The following is a 27954-nucleotide window of genomic DNA, read 5'->3' as shown; positions in this document are numbered from 1 at the left end:
TTTTTTTATATAAAGGCTGATAATTACATTCTGATAATTTTGCCATATCTTTTGGCATAATGATGCCCAAATATTTGAAAGACTCTGTGTGCCATGCCCAGGGGTATCTACTTTCAATTTCTCTTGGTGGGTTATAGTAATATGAAAGTACTTGGGTTTTATCTATGTTGATCTTGTATCCTGATAATTGACCATATTGTTCAAAGGATTGCATCAGTTTAGGTAAAGAGTATGTTGGTTGCCCTAGATAGATCAAAATGTCATCCGCATAACAAGCCAATTTATGCTCTGTCCCTTTAATAGTAATTCCCCTGATATCTTCATTTTGTCTGATGTATTGAGCTAATGGTTCCAGATATAATGTGAAGAGTAGTGGTGACCATGCACAACCCTGTCTCGTGCCCCTTTCTAGACCATGATGTTCCATTACTTCATTTTATTTACATACTTGGCCTGATTTCAGTGGTAAGATGTTGGAGTCCATTATTAAGGATGAGGTTTTGGGGTATTAGAGGCACATGATAAAACAGGCCAAAGTCAGTATGCTTTTCGTAAGGGGAAGGCTTTCCTGACAAAGCTGTTGGAACTCTTTGAGGAAATAACAGACAGGATAGACAAAAGAGAGTCAGTGAGTATTATTTACTTAGACTTTCAAAAGGCCTTTGACAAAGAGTTGCACATGAGACTGCTAAACAAGATAAGAATCCATGGTACGGGAAAGATACAAGCATAGATAGTAGATTAGCTGACTGGCAGGAGGCAAAAAGTGGATTAGGATTAGGATTAATGTTGAGGAAGCATGGAATTTGCAGAAGAACCTAGAATCAGAGAATGGGCAAAGTGCAGATGAAGCGCAGTTTATGGTAGTGTATAGTCATGCACTTTGGCAGAAGGAATAAGGGCATAATCTATTTTCTAAATGGGGGGCAGATTCAGAAATCAGAGGTGCAAAGGGACTTGGGAGTCCTTGTGCAGAATTCCCTAAAGGTTAACCTGCAAATTGAGTCAGTGGTAAGGAAGGCAAACACATTGTTAGCATTCAATTCAAGAGGACTGGAATATAAAGCAAGGATGTAATACTGAGGCTTTATAAGCCAGTGGTCAGACTGTACTTGGATTATTGTGAGAACTTTTGGGCCCTTTATCTAAGAAAGGATATGCTCATATTAGAGAGGGTCCAGGGGAGGTTCTGGAGAATGATCCTAGGAATGAAAAGGTGAATATATGAGGAGTACTTGATGACTCTGGGTCTGTACTCACTAGAGTTTATAAGAATGAAGGGAAGTCTTATTGAAACATATCAAATATTGAAAAGCCTAAATAAAGTGGATGTGGAGAAGATGTTTCCTTTGTTGGGAGGAGTCTAGGACAAAGTACACAGCCTCAGAGCAGGACACTCTTTAGAACAGAGATGGAGGAATTTCTTTAACTAATTTGTGCTGCATCTGTGGAATTCATTGCCACAGACAGCAGTGGAGGCCATGTCATTGGGTATATTTAAAGTTGAGGTTGATAGGTTCTTGATTAATAAGGGTGTCAAAGGAGAATGGATTTTGTGAGGGATAATAAATCAGCCATGGAGGAATGGTGGAGCAGACTCAGTGGGCTTGCTTCTGTTCCTATGTCTTATAGTATTATTTCAGTTGTGTAATATTAAAACTAGTAAGACACTCAATGGTAAAATTTGGTAACTTACCCCACAAACTGCAGCCTTGGTGCTGGGGAAGGTAGAGTTAAGATAAAGTGGGGAAGTATTAGAACTTCAGATTAAGAAACACCAACAAAAAGGAAGACAAGCTGATCTTTTAATTAGTCAAAGGGATCTACAGCCTTAAAGTGAGATAAAGCTTAAATACAGAACATTGAAAGAAGAGCATCTGAGCATTGATATGATAATCATTAATGACTGGACAATATGTCCCAGTAGGTAGGTTTCTTAGTAGTCATTAAAAATGCTTAAAAATTATTGTTAGCTTAATTTTGAATGACTGAAATATTAAGCAGGTGCAATGAATGTGGAGTGTTAGACTATTTTTATAGTGTACTACAACAAAGGAAAAGGCCCTTCAGCCCATCCATGTTGACCCAGTAGCAACCGAGTTTGTCCATTTCCCTCTCAACCTATCCATGTGTCTTTTAAATGTTGTAATTAAAATACCCAATGACACCCAAATTCTTAAATATGTTTACTTAATCTTACACGTACAAATATAACTCTGGTGGAAAAAGCAATATTTTCAATATTGTTCTCAACTGTCTTTAACAAATTTTAAAGAGCACTTCACTTCCTGACGCCTTATAATCAACAAGTTCTTCATTCATAATAAAATATACAATGACGTGAGCCCTGATGAAGTGTCCCAGCCCAAAACATTGACTGTTTATTCACTTCAATAGATGCTGCCTGACCTGCTGAGCTCCTCCAGCATTTTGTGTGTGTTACTGAATCTCTTGTGTTTATGACATATGGGAATTTTGTTAATTTGCAGAATCTCTTATTAAATACTAATAATTCTATACCCATGTGTGGTCACATTTAAAATATAATTTATTAATATGTTCTTAACAACATTTCATCATTTCTTACCCAATACTCCTTTACTTGCGAGACAGATTTACCCAGATGAAGGCCACTTTATTACAGATGAAAAAAGCAAACGGCATATGTACAGTGCAATCCTCAACTTTTTCAGAGAGTGCCTCAAGCAAGAAATGCCTGTATTACAGAAAGAACCAGAGGAGGATGAATAAAATGAAGAACAATTTTAAACAACAAGAAAGTAAACTCTAAGTATCTTTGTAAAGACAAAACTAACAGTCTGGAACACTCAAAACCCCGCATCAAATACCACTGTTGGTGGAAATGTGGAAGTGAGAGGGCAACTACAAGAAATTTACAGGAACAGCACATTATAGAGATTATTAATCTGATAACTGGCAAAAAGGACTTGAAATTCATGTGCCAGGTCCAAGATTATCTGAAAAGGAACAGCAAAACTGTTTTGGGAGTGCATCAAACCTGTTAGTACACTTTAAAAAAGCAGAATTCCAATTGTGCAAATGTCACCTACACCTATTATGCATGTGTGTTTTATTTGGCCTCACTACTGTATATGTTAATAATAACTGAAGTATGAACAAACATTGAAAATGCACATATTTATTTTATTTTTAATTTTGTTCTATCATTTGCACAAAATGTGGCATAAAATTATTATGTGCATCCTTTTGTCAGACATTGTGATTTGCAGATTTAAAACCATCCAAGTTCTCTTTATATCATAATAAATAAATAGAATTTATACAATTCTCTTTAGAGTCAGAGTCATAGTGATAGAAAACTACAGCACAGAAACAGGCCTTTTGGCCCATCTAGTCTGTATCAAACTATTCAACTGCCTAGTCCAATTGACCTGCACCTGGATAAGACCCCTCCGTCTGTTCAAGTTTCATGAAATCAACCCCACATCCACCACTTGCACTGACAGCTCATTCCACACCCCCACGACCCAGGGTCCCTTCGTGTTCTGCTTAAACTTTTCACCCATGACTTCTAGTTCTACTCTCACCCAACTTCAGTGGAAAAAACCTGATTGCATTTACCCTATCTATTCTCCTCATAATTTTGTATATCCCTCAATCTTCTATGCTTCAGGGAATGAAGTCCTGCCCTATTCATCCTTTCCCTACAACTCAGGTCCTCAACTCCTGGCAACATCCTTGTAAACTTTTTCTGAAATCTTTCAATCTTATTTACATCTTTCCTCCAAATTAGGCCTCACCAATGTCTTATACGTTTTCAAAATAACATCCCAACTCCTGTGCTCAATACATTGATTTTATGAAGGCCAATATGGCAAAGGGTTTCTTTATGATACTATCTACCTGTGACTCCACTTTTGAGGAATTATGGACCTATACTCATCAATCCCTCTGTTCTATCACACTCTATACCCTCCCACTCACTGTGCAAGACCTACCAAATGTTGGTCCTCCCAAAGTGCAACACCTCACACTTATCTGCTTTAAATTCCATCTGCCATTTTCCAACTCATTTTTCCAGCTGGTCCAGATTCCACTGCAAGCCATGACAAGCATTTCGTCACTGTCCACTAAACCCCCATCTTGGTGTCATCTCAAATTTGGTGATACAGTTAACCACATTATCATCCAGATGGTTGATATAGATGAGAAACAGCAACAGACTCAGCACCAATTCCTGTGGCTCACCACTAGTCACAGGCCTTCAGTCAGAGAGGCAACACTCAACTACCATGCTCTGGCTTCTTCTGTGAAATCAATGTCCAATCCAACTTACCACCTCATCTTGAGTGCCAAGTGACTGAATCTTCTTGGCCAACCTCCCATATAAGACCTTGTCAATGGCCTTGAAGACACCATCCACCGCCTTGTTATCGTCAACTTTCCTGGCAACTTGCTCAACATACTCTGCAAAATTGGGTACACATAAATTACCACACTTAAATCATGTTAACTATCCCTAATCAGTCCCTGGCTATCCAAATACTTATATATCCGGTCACTTATAATAACTTCCAATAACTTTCCCATTACAAATGTCAGGCTCACCAGCCTATAATTTCCTTTCTTATTCTTAGAGCCTTTCTTAAAAGCAGAACAACATTAGCTCTCCTCCAATCATCTGGTACCTTACCCAGGGCTAAGAATGTTTTAAATGTCTCTGAAAGAGCCCTTGCAATTTCTCCACTAACCTCCCACAGGGTCCAAAGGAACACTTTGTCAGGCCCTGTGAATTCATCCACCCTGATTTGCCTCAAGACAGAAAAGACCTCCTCCTCTGTAATCTGCATAGGATCCATGACCTTGCTGCTCTACTGCCTCACAACTATAGATTTTGTGTACATTTTCCAAGTAAATACAGATGTGAAAATTCCATTTTGAGATCTCTCCCATCTCTTTTGACTCTACACATTGATTACCACTCTGATCTTCCAGAGGACTAATTTAGTCCCTTGCTATCCTTTTGCTCTTAATAAATCTGTAGAAGCCCTTGGGACTGTCCTTTACCTTGTCTACTAGAGCAATCTCATGTCTTATTTTAGCCCTCCTGATTTCCTTCTTAAGTGTTCTCTTGCATTTCTTGTACTCAGGTACCTCATTTGTTCCTACCTGCCTATACAGTATCTGCAATGCATTATCTTATTTTTAAAATAGGACCTCGATATCTCTGGAAAACCAAGCTTACCTAAACTTGTTATCCTTACATTTTGTTCTGACAAAAACATTCAAACTTTGCACTTTCAAAACGACACTTTTGAAGACCTCCCTCTTACCAAGTATATTTTTGCCAGAAAACAACCTGTCCCAATACACATTGGACAGATTCTTTCAGATAACATCAAAATTGGCCTTGAAGCTAAAGTCATTAAGATCTCTAAATGCAAAGTGTTCCCCTGTCCCATTTCCTAATAGAAGATCTAGTATCAAACTCTCTCTGGCAAGAACTTCGATGTGCTGATTAAGGAAACTTTCTTGAAAGCATTTGACAAACACTTTCCCATCCAGCCATTTTACAGTATGAGAGTCACAGAAAATATGTGGGAAGTTGAAATCATCTACTATCACAACCATATATTTCTTGCAACTGTCTGCGACCTCTCTACATATTTGCTCCTCTAAATCCCATGGACTGCTGAGTGTTTTATAATGTGGTCATGCCTTTCTTTTTCCTCAGCTCTACCCATAAAGCCTCACTAAACGAGTTCTCCAGTCTGTCCTGACTGAGCACTGCTGTGACAATGTAGAACACCTTTGTAAAAACAGCTGTGGTATTGTCCGTCACAAATTGTCACTGAGTTACTGACAGGTTGAAAATCAAAATTTTCTATACTTCAATTGTATCTAACAATATAATATTTTTCAGTTTAGCAGAGATCAGACTCATCATCTGGCATGAGAACTTAACAAGTGCTAAGAGTTTTATGGGCAAACTACCACAACCTCAGATAACATCCCAAGAACTAAAGTGGTTCTCTTGTCTGCAACAAGGTTGTAACTTGGGTTATTTACCACATCTGATTTCATAATATATTAAAAATAATAATAATAAATAATTATATTTTAAAAGCCTCCATCTATTTAACTTTCCATAATGGTACAACCTTCAGAAAGATGATATTTCAGAATCATCATTAAAATCTTTTCTAGATTTTTCCAACTTCTACTATTGGTGTATCTTTCAGTATTCATTGTTCAAGTCATAATTAAATCCACAGGCAGAAAAACTGCATGAGTTTAACAACATTGAGAGCAATATCATAGGGACTTATATTTCAATATTCTTGCTCCTCTACATTGACATCCATGCTGAGCTTGGCAATTTCATCAACTTTGCCTCTAACTTCCACCCTGCCTTTAAATTCACTTGTTCCATCTCTAGCACCTCTTTCCCCTTTCTCAAATTTCTCTGCCTCCATCTCTGAAGACAAACTGTCAACCACCATCTTTTATAAACCTACTGATTATTACAGTTATCTTGAATATACCTCATCACACCCTATCCCCTGCTATTCCCTTTTCTCAGTTTCTTCACCTCCACTTCATCTGCTCCCAGGATACAGCTTAACGTTCCAGGACATCAGAGATGTTCTCTTTCTTCAAAAAATGAGGTTCTCCTCCCTCCACTATTAATGTTGCCCTCACCTGCATCTCTTCCATTTCCCAAACATCCATCTCATCCCATCGTTTTGCTGTTGGAACAGTGATAAAGTTCTTTTTGTCCTTACCTACCACCCCTTGAGCCTCTGCTTCCAACACATCATCCTCCACAACTTCCACCATCTTCAAAGGGATCCTACTACTAAACACATCTTAGCTTCCCTCCCCCTTCCACTTTCCACTGGGATGTCTCCCTCCACAATTCCCTTGTCCATTTATCCCTCCACACTAATCTCTCTCCCAGCACCTATCCCTGCAAGCAGCCCCACTGTTACACCTGCCCATTCATCTCCTCCCTCAGCTTCATTCAGGGCCCCACACAGTTCTTCCAGGTGAGGCAACACTTCACCTGTGAATCTGCTGGGATCATCTATTCTATCCAGTGCTCCTAATACAGCCTCTTCTATATTGGTGAAGCCTGTTGTAAATTGTGCTACAATCGAACACCTCCGACCCATGCAACAAAGGTTGGACTTCCCGACGGTCAAACATATTAATTCGCATTTCTGTTCCACCATGTCAGTCTATGATGAGGCCACCCTCAGGGTGCAGCAGCAACACCTTATATTCTGTCTGGGTCGTCTCCAACCCGATGGCATGAATATTGATTTCCCCTTCTGGTAAAACATTTTTTCCACCCCTCCCTATATTCCCCACTCTTGCCTTCAGCCTGTCACTTTCCCCTGGGACCCTTCCTCCTTCCCTTTCTCCTATGGTCCACTCTATTCTCTCATCAGATTCCTTCTTCTCCAGTCCTTCTCCTTTCCCTTTCCCATCCACCTGGCTTCATCTATCACCCTCCCCCCCCCCACCTCTTTTATGCTGGTGTCTTCCCCCTTCCTGCTCAGTCCTGATGAAGGGTCTCGGCCTGAAACGTCGACTGTTTACTCTTTTCCATAGATGCTGCCTGACCTGCTGAGTTCCTCCAGCATTTTGTGTGTGCTGATTTGTATTTCAGTAAGTACATTAACTGTCATAATGACTAAAAACACTCTGGTAACACTACAGTAGCCCTTCTGTGGAGCCAGGATGGAAATAATCTCTGAGGAAGCTATCCTATATCATAGTTTAGTAATGCAAAATAATTAACAATCTTAAAGCCACAAATTCACATGTGGAAGTTCACAATACTGTATGTCACATTCCATGCTCAACAATTACAAGTGTGCCATCATGTGGCCAAAATCTTTCAGAACAATAAGACTCTTAATGACTGAACAAGATTGTATTCTGAAAATTTAACCAGTTCTTCAAGTCTCTCAGAATGCTAATTTTACATTTGTAAATATGTAGAATATGAATGGTTTTTACAAAATCTTTTAAGGAAAGGTTTATTTTATCTTATTACCAAACCAAATATTATAGTTAAAAAAACAAACCAATTATAATAGATAATAGATAATAGACAATAGGTGCAGAAGTAGACCATTCGGCCCTTCGAGCCTGCACCGCCATTTTGCAATTATCAGTCTCATATTATTTTCCTTCCTTCACCCTTGCTTTTTTTAATATTCTGTTGTGATTCAGTAGCTGAGTGGGGAAACGCTTTGAAAGGTGATATTTTTAAACTACTAAGTTACCTGGTAGAATATTTTGCAAGAAGACTTAAGTAGCTACATTGAACATTATTACTGAGTAGCACAAAAATAAAATACTATTAATGATTCAATGTGTATTCTGTTGATATTTAAAATGTGTTATTCAAAATTGCTGAATAATTTGTAGTTACATCAAAATATTTACATTCCTGGTGTTTACAGAGTAAAAGGTACTTAAAGGGAAAGACATCAATCGAAAGAAAGGAGCAAATACGTCCTTAGCTTATTAAAAGAGGTTCTTAACTTCGATGGTGGAGTCGGTTACAATAGGGTCTTTTAAGAGTCTCCTGGATAGGTACATGGAACTTAGAAAAATAGAGGACTAAGGGTAACCCTACGTAATTTCGGAAGTACATGTTCGACATAGCATTGTGGGCCAAAGGGCCTGTATTGTGCTGTAGGATTGTATGTAACAGAGGTGGTATTCTAACACACTCTACCATAGCTCTTGTGCAACTCACCCTAGTGGAACATGCCATGGTTTGATATTAAACTGCCACAGAGAAAATGGACTTAACCAGACTAACATTTGCACTTAAGGATATTTTCAAAAATGCATTAAAATACTGTATGATATGAGGTCACTTTGAAATTTAGTCTACAATAGAAAATGTCATTGCAAATAAGCTATCATTGTAAGAGTAAAGTACATTCACTTTGAAAAGATTCAAATTAAGCAATTTCAATTAAACAATTTAAAACAGCATAGGCAGTTCTTTCAGATTTTGTTTTTAGGGTTGATTTATCTTAAGATAAGAGATAAATGCAAATGAAACATAGTTTAAATTATTTTAAAATAATATACATTTCCCTTTCCATATGATAAACAGTAACTAAAAAAACTGAAATTATTCTAAACCAGGGGATCCCAGCCTGGGATCCACGGTCCCCTCAGTTAATGGTAGGGGTCCATGGCATAAAAAAGGTTGGAAACCCCCGTTCTAAGCATTGTTTCATTGACAAATGCACAAAGATGCATATTAGTACAATTTAATACACCAAATATAACTGAGATAACATACCTAATGACAATGTACTTTATACTTATTTTACTTATTGACTTACCTCAGAAATAATAGCTAAAGATTTCCAAACTGCATTTACATCTTCCACCCATTTTCATGGCCCACAATCAGCGGAGAAAGAATGGCTCTAGCAATGCAGATTACAGATTTAGCAGATTAGGTAACCTTGATATATTCTATCACAGCCTGTGGTGTAAAGAAGAGAGAATTCAGCAAGTAGGTGGTGTGGTAGCATAGTGGTTAGCACAACACTTTACAGTATCAGCAGACCAAGGTTCTATCCCCACTACTGCCTATAATGAGTTTGTACGTTCTCCCCATGACTGCATGGGTTTTCTCCCATTGTCCACAGACATATCAGTTCGTAGGTTAATTGGTCATTATAAATTGACCTATGATTATTCGAGGGTTAAATAGGGGGTTGCTAGGCAGCGCAGCTTGAAGGGCCAAAGGGGCCTGTTCTGTGCTGCGTCTCATTCAATAAATAAATAACAGAGAAATCGGGAAGAAAGAATTAAGGATTCACCATACAATTTATATTATTTTTACAGAAATCAAAATATTAAGATAGGCAAATAGGATTAAGGCAAAAATGAGCTATTATAATCTTTCAAAAGTATATTTTATTATTAAATGAAGTCATCGAATAAGTAAATGCTGTTCTGAGAGGATAACAATCAATTTTTCACATCAGCTAAGCTGTTCAACAATTAATAGAATACTGAATAATTAATAGTTAACCATCAGTAGGCTTAATGGTTACAGTATTTTGCAGTGAAAACAGCCATGGAAGAGATTAAGATATTGGCATACCATTGGTATATTGGCATTCCATGTTGATTATCTCTGCCTAGACTGCAGCACTAGATCCTGCAGAGAAGGACTTAACTGAGGGTGGCTTTCAGATCTCTGGTACACAAAAGTTGCTTGTGCATTGGCACAGTAATAACACTAGGGAAGTGACAGCTCGCCCATTACCAGTGGAAGTTCTGTACCAATATACTTCTCATTAAACCAAACAAACAATCTAAGATTGTTGTATTACACAAGAATTAAGGAATATTCGCTTGATTTTTCCTGAAGAATGCCAACAAATCCACCTGTCAATGCTCAGAACTTGCATACAAGTAGGCATGAACATGAAAACCCCTGATGCCTTTACAATTTCCCAACCGAGCTCCTCATGATAAGGACAGATTGCCAATTCCCTGAATTTTACAGCAGAACCTTACCTTATCATCCAAGTTACAATTCTGCAAAACTTCTGACAAGGAAGAGCATCTGGAATCAGCACCTCAGCAAAATGAGGCCCTGACAGCTCTGTTAAAATTTCCTCAAAATTTCATAGTTTGCAAGTAATTAAATACATTTTAAATCATTTCATTTTTAATATGTTATCAGAATAGTGATTTTGAGCTAAAACCTGAGAATGGCATTACAAGCACAAAAACCATTTTCCAAACAAATTTGCCAGTGTAATATCTCCTCTTATTTTACAAACAGCAGCATTTTTCCCTTTATAAATTGAATGAAGTCTTACAAAGGTCCACATTCAAATCAAATCAAGTAAAACCATACATAGATACAGCTGAAAACATTGGGCCACAGTGTAAAACATTCAAAATAGCAAGCAAGCATTCAAAAATAGTGAATAACATAATTCAAAATATCATGCAAAGAAGCCTATTCACTCAAAAAAAACCATATAAAGTACATACCCTGAGTGACGATGTCCAGCAATCGACGGTAGTCTCCGGGCAGTGTACAGATGCATTCAATCTAGCCTGTCATTCCACCACTCGAACATGGGAGGGCAGCACTGATGGGCGAGGCCAGGCCCCAGCCAAGCTCAACCATGCTGTCATGCTTCCGTGTCTCTCACTTGGTCTGCAGCAGCAGGCAAACCCTAGGCCTGAGGCCAAGTTCTCGCTTCAGCCGAAGCAACACAGCTCCCATGTCAACTGTCTCTCCACCAGACAAGGGGAACAGGCCTGTGGCAACATACATGATCATTGCCCACCACAGTCTTGTGATCACAAATGAAATGCCCAATGTTCTCGGAGTAGAATAGTCTTTAGATTGTAAACAACTTTACATAGAGAAAAGCACCTTTGGTTGGACCCTGAGAGGCTGCTCTGTACACATGCACCTCCATCTTACCGGAAAAAAGGCACGCTTCCTTTTAAAACAAACTCAGAGCTGTGTGTTTGCATCATAATTATAGGACAGCAATTATAACTGTTCTTTGGTGTTACATTTCAAGATTTAATTTTTGTCCTGGCTAAGAATTGGGCCAATTTGTCCCATCTTCTGTGGCGCAGCCTTCTCCAAAAGAATGTGCACATAACTGCAAAATAAAGTGAGAAAAGAGATATTCACAGATATACAACAACCTATAAGACTACAATGCAAAGTATTCCAGGGGGGCTATCAATAAAACAGTAAGCCAAAGCATATTTGGAAAGTTTGGGTAAATAGTAGGGTTTGAGTTTCTGAAAAGCAGTCTATTGAACCGAAGGCAAAACTACCAACAATGGAGAAATTAGATACAAGAATCATGAACTGGGCAGAAATGAAAAACAACCTTCATTTGTTGTAAAACTGTAACTCCTTTCAATGAAAGGGCAGAGTAATGCCGCAGGGAGATGTTCAAACAATTTTAAAATTGCTCCATTACTTTATCAAGAGATACTGATCTACAGACAAACGGACAAAAGGTAAGTAAACGTAGTGTAAATAAGGTTATTGGTTACCCCAATTTGACAAAAAGTGGACCAAGTAAGCCCTTCAGGAATCCTCTGGGATAGTCAAGCTTAGAGGCAAAAAACAAACCATGAACAAGGTTTCAGATTCAGATTTATCTATTACATGCACATCAAAACCAACAGTGAAATTCATCATTTCCATTACAGACAGACAGATATACCTTATTGATCCCGAGGGGAAATTGGGTTTCGTTACAGCCACACCAACCAAGAATAGTGAAGAAATATAGCAATATAAAACCATAAATAATTATAAGTTAATCATGCCAAGTGGAAATAAGTCCAGGACCAGCCTATTGGCTCAGGGTGTCTGACACTCCGAGGGAGGAGTTGTAAAGTTTGATGGCCACAGGTAGGAATGACTTCCTATGACACTCAGTGTTACATCTCGGTGGAATGAGTCTCTGGCTGAATGTAATCCTGTGCCTAACAACCAACACTACCCAAGTATGTGCTGAGGACAGCGAGACATTACAGTGCTAACATAACATGCAGTAGAACCAGACAACCAACAAAATAAAACAGTAAAACAAATCCCTATCTCCCTCCCTCCCACTAATACCCATAGACAGGCCACCTCTGGGCCTCCGACTTCCAATCCCTGGCCAGACTCACAGATATTGGACTTACAGGCATGCCGATCCAGGGGCCTCAACTTCCAGACTCAGCGACTTTGGTCTTTGAGCCTTCTGTATCAACCTCAAATTTTGTCGATCATGGGCTTTGAATTCCAATCCCGAGAATCGGCAACCTGGGGGCTCATGTTCCCTGCACAAACCTCTGATCCTGGGACCTGCAGACCTGGGAATTCACCAGCCTTGTTCACAGGGCCTGCCAACCTCGATCATTGACCATGGGGATCTCTGGTCTATGTCTCAGCCCTACCCACACAACATCCATCCACAGGAATTGCAGAGTGTTCCAACCTGGACTTTGGCTGGACAATGTAATTTAAAATCCTGTCCAAAGTGCAGTCATAATTTGTTTTTTAACTCTATAGATGTCCTTTACCAAAATAAACATACCCAACGTGCATAATGTCTAATCCATTATATAATTTTTAAAAAGTTATTTGAGTCTGAATGACTCATCACAGTCCTTGATGAATAAAGTATAACTGGGCTTTTAAACAGATATAAGCTATCAGTAGCTGTAATTGCCAAACAACACTTTTGCCCACAAAAAATAATTTTTGCAAATGGATTCTAAATTTCACCAAATATTTCAAAATTACAAGGTTTTAAAACTTAGTTTTGTTTTATTTATTTCATATGCTACCATAATCCTACACAATCAGGAAAGCTCACCAATGCCTCTACTTTCTGAGGAAGCTGAAGAGAGCTGGACTATGTGCATCTATACTACATCATTCTGCAGACGTGCAGTAGAGAGTATCCTACATGGATCCTGCATCACTACATGGTTTAAAAACTGCAATGTGGCATATAGGAAGACTCTGCAACGGGGAGTCAAAATTGCCCAAGTCATTACATGTACCGGTCAATCTGCCATCAAGGGAATATTCAAATGTTCATTTATTATCAAAGTATGCATCTATATACAACTCTGAAATTTGTCTTCTCCAGATAGCCGTGAAACAAAGACAATATGACCATAAGACATGGGAGCAGAATTCTGCCATTAGGACCATTGAGTCTGCTCCACAATTTAATCATGGCTGATCCTTTATTTTCCCCGCTTCAGCCCCACTCCCCAGCCTTCACCTCATATCCTTTGATGCTGTGTCCAGTCAAGAACCTTTCAAGCTCTGCCTTAAATATACCCAACGACCTGGCCTCCACAGCTGCCTGTGGTAACAAATTCCACAAGTTCGCCATCCTCTGGTTAAAGAAATTTCTCTGCACCTCTGGTTTAAATGGACGCTCTCTATCCTGAGGCTGTGCTCTCCTGTCCTAGACTCTCCCACCATGGGAAATATCCTTTCCACATCTACCATATCCAGGCCTTTCAACATTTGAAAGGTTACAGTGAGATTCCCCCCCCCTTCCAAAACTATCAAATATTCCTTGTATGATAACCCTTTCATTCCCAGAATCATCCTGGTGAACCTCCTCTGAACCCACTCCAATGCCATCACACCTTTTCTTAGATTAAGGAGTCCAAAGCTATTCACAATACTCAAGGTGAGGCCTCACCAGTGCCTTACAAAGCCTCAGCATTACATCCCTGCTTATATATTCCAGACCTCTTGAAATGAATGATAATGCTGCATTTGCTTTCCTCTCCTCCAGCTCTACCTGCAAGTTAATCGTTAGGGTGTTCTGCACAAGGACTCCCAAGTCCCTTTGCATCTCAGATTTTTGGACTTTCTGCACATTTAGAAAATAGTCCGCACTTTAATTTCTTCTACCAAAGTGCATGACCGTGCATTTTCCAACACTGTATTTCATCTGCCATTTTCTTGCCCATTCTCCTAATCTGTATAAATCCTTGTGCATCCTACCTGTTTCCTCAACACTACCTGCCCTTCCACCAATCTTCGTATCATCTGCAAACTTGGCAACAAAGCCATCTATTCCATCATCCAAATCATTGATATACAGCATAAAATGAAGCAGTCCCAACACCAGCCTCTGTAGAACATTACTAGTCACTGGCAGCCAAACAGAAAAGGATCCTTTTATTCCCATTCGCTGCCTCCTACCAATCACTATTGCTCTAACCATGACAGTAACTTCCCTGGAATATCATGGGCTCTTAACTTGGTAAGTAGCTACATGTGTGGCACCTTGTCAAAGTCTTTCTGAAAGTCCAAATATACAACATCTATTGCATTCCCTTTATCTATCCTACTTGTAATCTCCTTAAAGAATTCCAGCAGGTTCGTCAGGCAAGATTTTCCCTTAAGGAAACAATGCTGACTTTGTCCTATCTTATATCCTATCCTATCTGTCCTATCTGGTAGGTCAAATATGATGGCAGAATATAGTATTAATGGTAAGACTCCTGGCACTGCGAAGGATTAGAGAGATCTTGGGGTCCGAGTCCATAGGACACTCAAAGCAGCTGTGCAGGTTGACTCTGTGGTTAAGGCGGCGTATGGTGTATTGGCCTTCATCAATCGTTGGATTGAATTTAGGAGCTGAGAGGTAATGTTGCAGCTATATAGGACCCTGGTCAGACCCCACTTGGAGTACTGTGTTCAGTTCTGGTCACCTCACTACAGGAAGGATGTGGAAGCCATAGAAAGGGTGCAGAGGAGATTTACAAGGATGTTGCCTGGATTGGAGAGCATGCCTTATGAGAATAGGTTGAGTGAACTTGGCCTTTTCTCCTTGGAGCGAAGGAGGATGAGAGGTGACCTGATAGAGGTGTATAAGATGATGAGAGGCATTGATTGTGTGGATAGTCAGAGGCTTTTCCCCAAGGCTGAAGTGGTTAGCACGCGAGGGCATAGTTTTAAGGTGCTTGGAAGCTGGTACAGAGGAGATGTCAGGGTAAGTTCTTTACACAAAGAGTGGTGAGTGTGTGGAATGGGCTGCCTGTGGCGGTGGTGGAGGTGGAAACTATAGAGTCTTTTAAGAGACTCCTGGATAACTACAAGGAGCTTAAGAAAAATAGAGGGCTATCAGTAAAGCCTAGGTAGTTCTAAGGTAGGGACATGTTTGGCACAGCTTTGTGGGCCAAAGGGCCTGTATTGTGCTGTACATTTTCTATGTTTCTATCTTTCCCTGTGTCACCAAGTACTCCATATTCAAACATCTTCCCAACCACTGAGGTCATACTAATGGGTCTATAATTTCCTTTCTGCTGCCTTGCTCCTTTCTTGTGGAGTGGAGTAACATTTGCAATTTTCCAGTCCTCTAGCACCACGCCAGAGTCCAATGATTTTTGTAAGATCATTACTAATTCCTCCATAATCTCTACCGCTACCTCGTTCAGAAACCTAGGGTGCAGCTTATCTGGTTTGGTTGACTTAGGAATTTCAGCTTTTTGAGCACCTTCTCCATTGTAATAGTAACTGCACTCACTTCTCTTCCTTCACACCCTTCAACATCTGGCACCAGCGCCCATCTTAAACTGTAAATTTAAAGAAAATAATGAATAACAAAGGAAGCTACTAGATACTTAATAACGATCAACATGAATAATGGAGAGGTGTTCAAAGGGTGATCGAGGCAAGCGGAAGTGAACAGTGGCGGTTGGCGCAGGGAAGGCCTGGTCATGGCAAGCTGAGTCAGGATCAAAGAAGAATCAAAGCAGAGTTTGGGCATCCCCAAGAGTGTGAGAAGTCCTGATGTCTGATCGATTATTGTGCCAGCCTGGATTTGAAAGGTCAACTATAGGCTGAATCGTCGCGGCAGGATCCAGGCCTCAGAGTGGTCCAAGAGTTAGGAATGGCCTGATGTTTGGATGATCTACGTGCCGGGTCAGATTGAAATGGTCAGGGTGTCACAACTGGAGTTGAAGCGAAGGCTGGTTCTATTCACTGCTCCGAGACATTTACTCAGCTCTGTGCTGAACTGTAGTGCTAGCTGCAGTGATGCCTGGCTTTGCACCTGCGGCCTCACAATGTTTACTCGGCTTTACGTTGAGCTGTGGCTTTTGCAATGATGTCTGGCATTGTGTCTTCCATAACATTCCAGTTGTGAATGCTGTTTGCTTACTTCTATTGTTTGCATCATTTGTCACTTTCACTCTCTCTCTGCACACTGGGTGTTTGACAGTCTTTTTTCTGGATGGGTTCTTTTGAGGCTTCTGTGTTTTGAGGCTGCCTGTAAGGAGACAAATCTCAAGATTGCACAGTGTGTACATAATAAATGTACAGTGAACTTTGATAGCTGCATATCAAACCTCCAGCAAATGACAAGTACATTCTGACCCCGTATTTTGCAGTTCAAGTCCTTCCTTATCATTATTGCTTTTAGGTCACATAGGTACCCGTATCAAGTTTAAAACGTGATATTGTTTTGATCATTAATAGATTGTCCTACCTTTCCATGTGGCCGATGAATTCTTGCATGTGCTAAATCCTTTCCTTGCTAATATTTTTTTCAATTTCAATTTAAAGTGATGAAACCCATTATCATGTCATTCATAACCCCCTGTTTTAATACCCAGCTTAAGAAAGAAATAAAGGCTGGTAATAAATTTATTCAGGTGAATTTTCTTCTATTTCAAAACATAATATGAAGCTACTTACACACTGCTGGCATTTAAAGCAGCAATGCCGGTCCTCTACCTCTGGTGTTCAGGGCTTCCTTCATCATGTCAGTAGCTTCCTCTTGGTTTTCACTACTGCCAGTCATGCAAATCCCAGGTGGGGACTCGGAAATACCATTGCACTCTGATGTAGAAGGATTCTTCATTGTTGTTTCCGTGACAGTTTTATTTTACCAGTTAGGGTTGTTAGTCCTGAGCTGAACCTCTAAATCTGGAGGACTGGTGGACAACTCTTAGTCTGGCCTCGATCCCTTGACCTGCTTGGCATGGGTGACCCTGCCAAGAGACAAAGCATAAAGCCCTGACTTTAAACTGAAAATCCAATTTTGATTTCATTTTCTCCTAACCTGAGACTCCGCGGTGAGGACAATTCAGGTTACATGTAACACCGTGGGAAAGGTTTCACTACTAATGTAATTGTCTTTCTGTAGCAGTAGTGTTTGGTTTATGACTAGAGATAATGGGTGCTTTGGAATATGAGCCGTCCAATGAGCAGAGTGTGTTTTTTCTGGCTGTGTGCTTAACACCAAGGTGATCTGGATGTTTTGTTTGGCGGAAGATGCCAGAAAGCAGAGGTCGTAGAAACCAGAAAGGAGTGGACGGAGTGGGTCGGGAGTCGACAAAGCCCAGGGAAATCGATGGAGGAGCAGTGGAAGGGAAACCATGAGCTCCAACTTGTGCACATTAGACTGTTTAATTAAAATGGACCCTTTTCTTTTTTTCTTTACTAACCCTTTAGTCAAATTAAGAATTACAAAGCTAAATGGTTTAATTGCATATGGTGTACTGTCTGTTATTTTGTGGTACTGATTTGTAACAGGGGAACACATCATGCAGCGTCCACACAAACAGGAGGTTTTGCATCTCAATGTCGTATGTTTGGTGGGGCCAAAGATTGTCATCCCTAGACTTATGCAGTCGACAGAACCTGAGGGTTATATACAGCATGTCAAAATTACAACTCACTGCCTTCAGAAAGTTTAAAGAGAAATTATGTAGGGGGATGGGGTTGCGGCAGGCAGAGTGCTATACATGTGTAAATCAAAATTTAGTGAAGCAGGGAGCAAGGGCTCCTGAGATAACCATGTTGAGAACTACAATACCACGTGTGCACTACAAGACAGTAAAGATATTGAAACTTGTAATAGAAACGGACACCTGGAGGGACACTTTTTGACACATAATCACAGGTGTTTAGTACCAAAACTGAATTGCCAGCTATTGCTTGACTAAATAGTTTCTGCCAACAGTAACCAGTTGACTGGAGGTAATCAAATCACTGTCAAGAATTGAATGCTACTTACAAATACATCATCTGGTATGGCCACTTGCTACTACAGACTTGAAGACTTTTGAATTGAATCTTACTTACTTTCTGGAAAATCCAGTCAATACTTCACCAACATAAAAACAATGTTATTCTGGAGATTGCTTGTAACTTTCAGCTAATAAACAAACATTTTATTGCTCTACTCTAGACCTTCTTCAAAAATCACAAGGAGGAAGGCAGTACTGGCCTTTGGCATCTTGCTAGAAGCTCTTTTTTGTCTGTAGGAAGAATTGGTTGAAGACATGAAATGTGGGTATCAGCTTTTAGAGGAAAGAAGAGGTATGTTAACAGGACAAATCTTCCTTCTTGACCTTCAGCGTCATACAAGTCATTCCCCCTCTCATTTGATCCCTATCCTAAAACTTGATGCTGAACACCGCACCCGTCTATAGCTCCTGATGATGAAATATATATATTTCTAACCACCTATCCTTAATATTCAAATACATTAGTTTGTTCCACGTTATCAACATCCTGCTTGACAGCCAGTCACCAATAACACCGGACAACAAAAATTTAATTTCCTGAAAACTGTTGGGTGTATCTTATGGACTTTCAGCTGCTGATCATGATAATCACCATAAAATTTCCCTATCACACACCTGTTTTATTTTAAATAAAGAGCTTCCAGTAGAAGTGGTAGAGGCAGGTTCGATATTGTCATTTAACGTAAAATTGGATAGGTATATGGACAGGAAAGGAATGGAGGGTTATGGGCTGAGTGCGGGCCAGTGGGACTAAGTGAGTGTAAGCGTTGGCACGGACTAGAAGGGCCGAGATGGACTTTTTCCTATCTGCAATTGTCATATGGTTATAAATCGCTTATCTTGTTATCTCAATTCATTGTTCAAGTCAGAACAACTGATGCCAAGGTTAAGGAAGGCATTTTTGGTGGTCCACAAATCAAACAGGTTATCAATGACAGGCAATTTGAAGAATTTCTAGTGGAACTGGAGAAAACCATACGGAAGGCATTCAAGGATACTGCTGAAAATTTTCTTGGCAACTACAGAGCACCAAACTGTGTGCAGCTGGTCGACAACATGCTTCAAGCATACAAAACCACAAAGTGCAAGGTGTCACTATAGATTAATTTTCTGCATACCCATTTAGACTTCTTTTAATCTCTCCCTTTTCAGTGTAGAGTCCCCTCCTGCTTCAAAACATCCACTATTGTTCCTGTACCTAAAAAGACCAAGGTAACATGTCCGAATGACTGGTGTCCTGTCGCACTCACTTCAATAACAAACAAAAGCTTTGAGAGGCTGGTCAAGGACGACATCTACAGCATGTTACCACTCACACTGGACCCCTTACAACTCACCTACCAATACAACTGATCAAAAGATGACGCAATAGCCATATCTATTATCCTTACTGGCCTTACTGTTGATACATTGTCCTTACATACCTGGAGAAGGATGCTTACGTGAGAATGCTGTTCTTGGACTACAGTTCAGCATTCAACACTATAATTCCCTCCAGGCTCGACAAGAAGCTCAGAGACCTCGACCTTCACCCTACCTTGTGTAGCTGGATCCTGGACTTACTGTCAGATCACCAGCAGGTGGCAAGAGTGGGCCCCCTCACCTCTGGCCCTCAACATAGGTGCCCCTCAGGACTATGTCCTAAACCTCCTCTCTGTATACCCATACTGTGTTGAAGACACAGTATTAATTTGCTGAAGACACTACAATGATTGGCCTAATCTCAAATAATAATGAGGCAGCCTACAGAGAAGAAGTCATCACCCTGATACAGTGGTGTCAAGAAAACAACCTCTCCCTCAATGTCACAAAAACAAAGGAGCTGGTTGTGGACTACATGAGGAATGGATTTAGGCTAACCCCTATTGTCATCAGTGGATCTGGGGTTGAGAGGGTGAACAGCTTTAAGTTCCTCGGCATACACTTCACTGAGGATCTCACATGGTCTGTACATACCGGCTGTGTGGTGAAAAAGGCACAACAGCGCCTCTCTCACCTCAGACTGTTGAAGAAGTTTGGTATGGATATGCAAAATCCTAAGAACACTCTACAGGGGCAAAATTGAGAGCATCCTGACTAGCTGCATCACTGCCTGGTATGGGAACTGTACCTCCCTCAATTGCAGGACTCTGCAGAGAGTGGTGTGGGCAGCCCAGCACATCTGTAGGTGTGAACTTCCCACTATTCAGGACATTTACAAAGACAGGTGTGTAAAAAGGGCCCGAAGGATCATTGGGGACCTGAGTCACCCTGACCTCAAACTGTTCCAGCTGGTACCACTCAGGAAACAGTACCGCAGCATAAAAGCCAGGACCAACAGGCTCCGGGACAGCTTCTTCCACCAGACCATCAGATTGATTAATTCATACGGATACAATTGTATTTCTATGTTATATCGACTGCCCTGTTGTACTTACTATTTATTATAAATTACTATAAATTGCACATTGCACATTTAGACAGAGATGTAACGAAAAGATTTTTACTCTTCATGTATATGAAGGATGTACGAAATAAAGTCAATTCGATTCAAATCTTAGCACTGTCAATGAGGAGCATGATGAAAGGTTTCACCAGGACATTACAGTCTTCCTAGGTTTTCGTGCTATTTAGCAAGATAAGGTTAATGATGTAATCTACTGCAAATCACGTTTACTTGCCATGTTTAGTTAAGTAAAATGATAGATTATGTCTTTGTCTAACAATAATGTTAATGTACAAAGTTCAATGTTATATCTATTAAAGTATAATTATTAGAAGTACAGAGTTCAATGTTATATCTATTATAACTAATTATTAAATTTGTTATTAAATTTGATACACTGCCTGTATGAGCCACAGCACATTATAAATATTCAATTATCTGTTCTATTACACCGAAGATATAGGCTTGTGGAATGTGTAATTCTCTGCAGAGCTTCACGAAGTATGAAATATGAAAGATTCAAATCTCATGCATGCTTCATCTAAAATCTGTGCCACAAGCACATACTAGGGATATGTAATACACCATCAAGTTTGATTAGTATTTGAAACACAGCCAAACTGGCACATCATATCCATGGATGTTCTCTCTTTCAAGACATCAAATATAAAATAACACTATAGTTTTCTTCCTATGGTGTACAATGTTGATTCTGCTCAAACACAAGTCACAAAATGTACAAGTTTACTATAGCCGGTATTGTTCCGTGACGAATTCCTCCTCTCTCCTCAGCGCTGAGGCTTTGAGACTGCTCTGGCCGCAACACGCTTTGTGTCTACGAACTTCATGACGATTTGCTCCACTATTATGAAAAACTGACACTGAGGCTTTGGGCCTATTCTGGCTGTTCTAAGCTCCAGATCTATGGATTCAATTTGGTTCGGAATGCTATTACTTCCTTTTATTGTTTGCGCGATTTGTGCTTTTTTCCTTTTCTCTGCACTTTCGGCCTTAGTCCGTTTAAAAAATTTTTTGGGGAATTTCTTGTTTTGTGGCTGCCTGTAAGCAGACAAATTTCAAGGTTGCATTAATTTATACATACTTTGCTAATAAATGTATTTTGAACTTTGAAGTTTACAATAGATTTAAGAATGGCCCATGCTCTTCCTACAGAGAGAAATGTGGAATTCAGGCAGTTTGACGTATCTGTTGAAGACTGCTCAATGAAGATGAGGAAACAGATGAATATTAAAATCAAGATAATCTTTTCTAGGAATGTTTTATCTTTTTTACTATTTTTTCCTTCTAAATTTCCTTCTCATATATGTCATCCTTACAGTTAAAATCACACATGCAAGAGGCAATTCAAGTTCTGTCTCAGTGTGAATCCACTTACAGATTCACTTGAAATTCAGAATAAAACTACTATTCATCTTGGAAAAAATCTTTCTTTTAATTGGTTTATTAATTTCTTTAACAAAATTATCTTTAATATTAATGGATCTAATTACATACATGAATATTAATACATATGGAAAGCACATGGAAATGGAAATATGAAGTTTAGTCAATGCTACCAATTCCATCAACTTGATGCCATTGACTAGATAAAAATGATCAGAGTCATAGAAAAGGACAGCACAAAGACAGGCCCTTCAGCCCTTCTAGTCCATGTCAAAACCATTTAAACTGCCTACTCCCATTGATCTGCACCAGGACCATAACTCTCTATATCCCTACTATCCATGTATCATTGAAATCGAGCTTGCATGCACCACTTGTGCTGGCAGCTCATTCCACATTCTCATGACCCTCTGTGTGTAGAAGTTTCCCCTCATGTTCCCCTTAAATTTTTCACCTTTCACCCTTAACCCATGATCTCTGGTTATTGTCCCACTCAACCTCAATGGAAAATACCTGTTTGCATCTAGCCTGTCTATACCCCTCATAATTTTGTTTACCTCTATCAAATCTCCTCTCAATCTTCTACGGTCCAAGGAATAAAGTCCAAACCTATTCAATCTTTCCTTATAACTCAGGTCCTTCAGACCCAGCAACACTCTTGTGAATTTTTTTCTGTTCTCTTTCAACCTTGTTTACATGTTTCCTGTAGGTGGGTGACCAAAACTGTGCACACTACTCCAAATTAGGCCTCACATATGTCTTGTACAACTTCAACATAACATCCCGTCTCCTGCTCTCAATATTTTGATTTATGAAGGCCCAAGTGCCAAAAGCTTTCTTTATGATCCTATCTACCTGTGACGTCACTTTCAATGAATTATGTACCTATATTCCCAGACCCCTTTGTGCTACCACACTCCTCGGTGCTCTACCTTTCACTGTGTAAGACCTACCTATGTTCGTCCTACACCTCGCATTTGTCTCTATTAAATTCTATCTGCCATTTTTCTAGCTGATCCAGACCCCTCTGCAAGCCATGATAGTCTTCCTTGCTGTCCACAACACCCCCAATCTTAGTGTCATCCGCAGTTAACCATATTATTATCCAGACTGTTAATGCCTAACAACAACAGACCCAGCACCGATCCCTGTAGCATACCTCTAGTCACAGTTCCCCAGTTAGAGTCATCTACTACCACTCTTTGGCTTCTCTCACAAAGTCATTGTCTAATCCAATTTACTACTTCACCTTGAATGCTGAGCTACTGAACCTTTTTGACCAACCTCCCATGCAGGAACCTGTCAAACGCCTTGCTGAAGTCTTGTGGACAACATCCACTGCCTTGCCTTCATCCAAATTTCCGATAACTTCCTCAAAATACTCTACAAGATTGGTTAGACATGATCTACCACAAATGAAGCCATGTTGATCACCTTTAATCACTCCATGTCTATCCAAATATCTTCCATACCGTAGAATATCTTCCACAACTGATGTCAGTCTTACCACCCTGTAATTTCCTGGTTAAACAGTGAAACAACACTGGCTACTTTCCAGTCCTAGGGATTTATCCACCCTAATTTCTCTCAGGATAGCAAACAACCTCTTCCTTCTCTGTAACTTTTATAGGGTCCATGAAGTTGATGCCACTTTGTCTCACTTCTATCAACTCTGTATCTGTTTCCCGAGTACATACAGATGCAAAAAATTTACTTAAGGTCTCCCCCATCTCTTTTGGCTCCAAACATAGATCACCATTCTGATCTTCCAGAGGACCAATTTTGTCCCTGTGGAAGAACATTAAATTTTGAATTAAATTTTGTTGTCAAGCTCGACTAGCTAAGTATTGTCCAATCACAAACAAGAGAAAATCCACAGCTGCTGGAAATCCAAGCAACCCACACAAAATGCTGGAGGAACTTAGCAGGTCAGGCAGCATCTGGGAAAAGAGTACAGTCGTTGTTTTAGCCTGAAACCCTCCAGCATTTTGTGTTTGTTGCCCAGGATTTGGGTCGTAAGGTTGACAGGATAAGACGCAGAATGCTGTCTTGCATGTGCTAGCTAACAATAGCTAGCAATAGATCATGTCAAGAATGCTAACCTTTGTCTAAGACTGGTTAATAGTGCAATTGAATGTGGATGCACAGTTCTAATTTTGTGAACCGCACGGAAACATTTGCGAACTGGCTAATAACTAACGAGCGCTTCTTGAAATTGCTGACTATGTATGTTTAGCTGTTGGCTACTGCTGAGAATTTACTGTATAAATTTAAGGTGTAACCTGACATTGGCGGAGTCATAAGGCAATGGCTCTCCATGATCACGTATTAAAGAGATAACAGTATACCGAGGTCTGCAAATTTATTTCTGTTTGCTAACATGGTAAATTGTCTTACAGTAAATCAGGGTAGGTTTTTCAACAGTAACTTGGTGATGAGGATAGGATCCCAATGATACGGGATTCCAAACAAACCCAAGACTTGCTTGAGAGATAGAAGTAAAGACCAGACTAGGGCAAGCCAATCTGAGAGACTCACTTGAGGAAGAGGGGTCGAGACCAGACACAGATACCGGAGCTGTTGCATACCAGTTGGTGACCACCCACCATCCTTTGAATAAAGGAACAAGAGGAGGATTGGAAGAAGGGACACTGAAAGCTCCGGGAGAGTAAATTTAGACTAAAAGGTAAGGGAGGAGAGCTGGTGTATGGTAGATGGTTGTAAGAATTGTAAATATTAACTGTAAAGAATATTAGATCCTGTATTGTTGTTAAAAGATTGTTTCAACAGTAACTGAAGGAGGAAAATGAGTAATAATAATGGTAAGTTTCAACGTAAGAGTCAAGGAAAAGGACCCAGGGGCAAATCATCTCTTCAATCAGTTCACCAATCTTCTGACAAAGGCACTGAAGAATAAGAATCCACAAGAGAAGGTAGAAAGGTATAAGTAGATGAAACAACTCACTGTCATGATAAGTCCACACTTAGGATGGAGGACACCACCCTACATTCCATTTGGGTAGCCTCCAACCTGATTGCATGAACATTTCTCAAATTTCCAGTAATGCCCTCTCACTAACCCCCACTTCACCATTTCCCATACCCTTTTCCCTCTCTCATGTTATCTCCTTTCCCGCCCATCGCCTCCCTCTGATGCTCCTTCTCCCTTTTTCTTTCTTCCATGGTCTTCTGTCTCTTTCACCAATTAACGTCCCAGCTCTTTGCTTCATCCCTCCCCCTCCAAGTTTCACCTGTTGGGCAGAGACCCTAATTGGGATTTAGAGTATATGATGTGGTTTTTAAACAAATGGGAGGAGGTGGCTAAACGTCACCAGCCTCCAAAAGTTAAACCTAAAAAAAGAGAAAGAACAAATTATACAGAAGGCCAAGGTACCCCCATCAGGACTCTCAGTTCCAATTGCCTCAGGCACCAGACTGCATTCTCCAATTGCACCCTCTCCCCCTTACTTGGAACTTCCAGATGATATGAAAATAATAGAGATGGCTGTTGGGGTGTCCCGGCTTTGTGACCGCCAACAGCAGCGGCAACAACAGCAACAGTCAAGGAGGGGCTGACAAATAGCTGAGACTCCCTGTTCCAGGCTCCTCGCATAATAGTAAGAAATGTCTGATACTTAAACCCTGGACCCCGCCTGAGGTATGCAACATGATTAGTGAAGCAAACCAGTAGCCTGCCATAAATGGTTGGTCTAGACTTGCCAAATTTTTAATCCATTACCTGGAGACGTCCAGGCATACCTCAACGTAGCTATGGAACTTCCTGGTCAGGAGATAGAACAGAATTTCCCAATGCACCTCAAGAGGACTGGGCCCCTCCACTGGGGAACGGTGACGGGAGTCCTACTGATGGAATGAATGATAGGCTGAACAGAGCAAAAGATGCCACTCTCACAAGAGCCGGGCAACAGTGACTTTGGAGAAGTAACTAAATGCCAGCAAAAGAAGGGGGAGACTATTACTGATTTTATGGCCCAGTTTAAAAATACTTGGGATTCTAGCACAGGGATCACCCCTGCCAGGAAACAACCCACTGGCAGTGCAAACATTGATAAATTGTTTACAACCAGAGGTAGCACATTCCTTTACAATGACCAATCTGAAGTGGCATACCAAAAAGCAGCAAAAGTATTAAGACTATAGGGATAGCTAGAGTTCCTATGATAGAACCCCTGCCTGAGTTAGTTGAAATAAAGACAGGGAAAAATGTTAAGATGCTTAAGAAAGACTCTTTTTCTCCTATGGACCATATCAAGTGATGCTGGTGACAAGGACTGCTGTGAAAGTCCAAGGGATGCCTGACTGGATACATAGAACCAACTGCAAGTTATCTTCTGCTGAAGATAGGAAGACAGAAAACTGAATTATGAAGAAACTACTATAGTTGTGTGGACTATCGGGGGTGAGCTATTATGCTGGGGGTGAGCTATAATACTTATTTGGGCTTAGTTTATGAATATGCAAGACAGACTAATGCAGTTAGTTATTAGGTGTATATGGGGATTCCTATGCATAAAGCCAATTCCCTTCAATGTGAGGAGCAAGAATGCTTTGATACAATAACCAGCAATTTTAAAAGCTATTACTGGCCAAAAGGAAGGAATGGATACAAGAGGGAATAATAATCAACAGAAGAACAAGGCAACGTGGATGTCGATCAGATTGGTATTCATTAAGGGAAATTGCTTTGAGGGATGGTATATGCCTAACTTCAATTTAACAAATCATAATGCGCCTAGATTGCATGTAGCTACTCAGACAGCTGAAAAGTGCTGGTGCTGGAAAAACAGGACAGCTCAGTTAATGGGAAGGAGTGGGTGCAGAGAAAAGACTGATTTATGGTGAGGAACCTTCATCCATTATGGGCTAATTTTGGGACAGATCATTCTATTGGACATGGTCGCATGACATGTCTGCTCTTGGATAGCTCAGCCTCTGGCTCCTCCTGTAAAATTATCCCCACAAGTTAAACTGGAATCTTCAGATCCTGAATATGATGAAGAAGCCTGTTTAAACATGAGGCCTTTACCCCCGGGTATGACATTCACTTTCCTATTTCTGGTTGACAACAAAGTAAATTCTCACAGTAAAATATGGTAAAACAGGGAAGATTCTTTGGACCGTCCCTTGCAATCCTTTTGCTCTTAGCATATTTGTAGAATCCCTTGGGATTCTCCTTCACCTTGTCCACCAGGGAAACTTCATGTCTTCTTTTAGTACTCCTAATTTCTTTCTTAAGTGTTCTCCTGCACTTATTATACTCCACAATCACCTCATTTGTTCCTACCTGTGTATACCTGCTATGCACCTTTTTTTTTTTAAACAAGGGCCTCAATATCTCTTGAAAACCAAGGTTCCCTACACTTGTTATATTTACCTTTTATTCTGACACGGACATACAAGCTTTTTACTCTCGAAATTTTACTTTTGAAGGCCTCTCCATTACCAAGTACACCTTTGCCAGACAACAGCCAGGTCATTTCTGATACCATCAAAATTGGCTTTTCTACAATATAGAA

At 40.2% G+C, this 27954-nt stretch overlaps 1 protein-coding gene and 1 long non-coding RNA gene across 4 annotated transcripts in view; one reads left to right on the top strand and one right to left on the bottom strand.

The window, feature by feature from the left end:
• The window catches only part of LOC140728601 (inactive dipeptidyl peptidase 10-like), a 1645453-nt gene extending 1642146 nt beyond the window's left edge, over positions 1 to 3307 (top strand). For both annotated transcript variants that reach the window (XM_073047583.1, XM_073047584.1), the window contains exon 26: positions 2614 to 3307. In XM_073047583.1, the coding sequence (XP_072903684.1) occupies positions 2614 to 2751 (138 nt within the window). In that variant the 3' untranslated portion in view covers positions 2752 to 3307. The remainder of the gene's footprint in view (positions 1 to 2613) is intronic.
• Positions 1 to 27954, bottom strand: part of LOC140728602 (uncharacterized) — a 68115-nt gene that overhangs the window by 16583 nt on the left and 23578 nt on the right. Inside the window, exons 2-6 of one of the 2 annotated variants that reach the window (XR_012099115.1) lie at positions 17252 to 17547; positions 11041 to 11669; positions 9363 to 9508; positions 4319 to 4449; positions 2588 to 2716 (exon numbers count right to left, since the gene is read on the bottom strand). This is a non-coding gene — a long non-coding RNA (uncharacterized lncRNA). The remainder of the gene's footprint in view (positions 1 to 2587; positions 2717 to 4318; positions 4450 to 9362; positions 9509 to 11040; positions 11670 to 17251; positions 17548 to 27954) is intronic. The other variant, XR_012099114.1, reaches the window with a different exon arrangement.

Source organism: Hemitrygon akajei, chromosome 5, assembly GCF_048418815.1.
Source record: "Hemitrygon akajei chromosome 5, sHemAka1.3, whole genome shotgun sequence".
NCBI classification, from domain to species: Eukaryota; Metazoa; Chordata; class Chondrichthyes; order Myliobatiformes; family Dasyatidae; genus Hemitrygon; species Hemitrygon akajei.
This window is presented reverse-complemented; position numbering and strand designations above follow the sequence as displayed.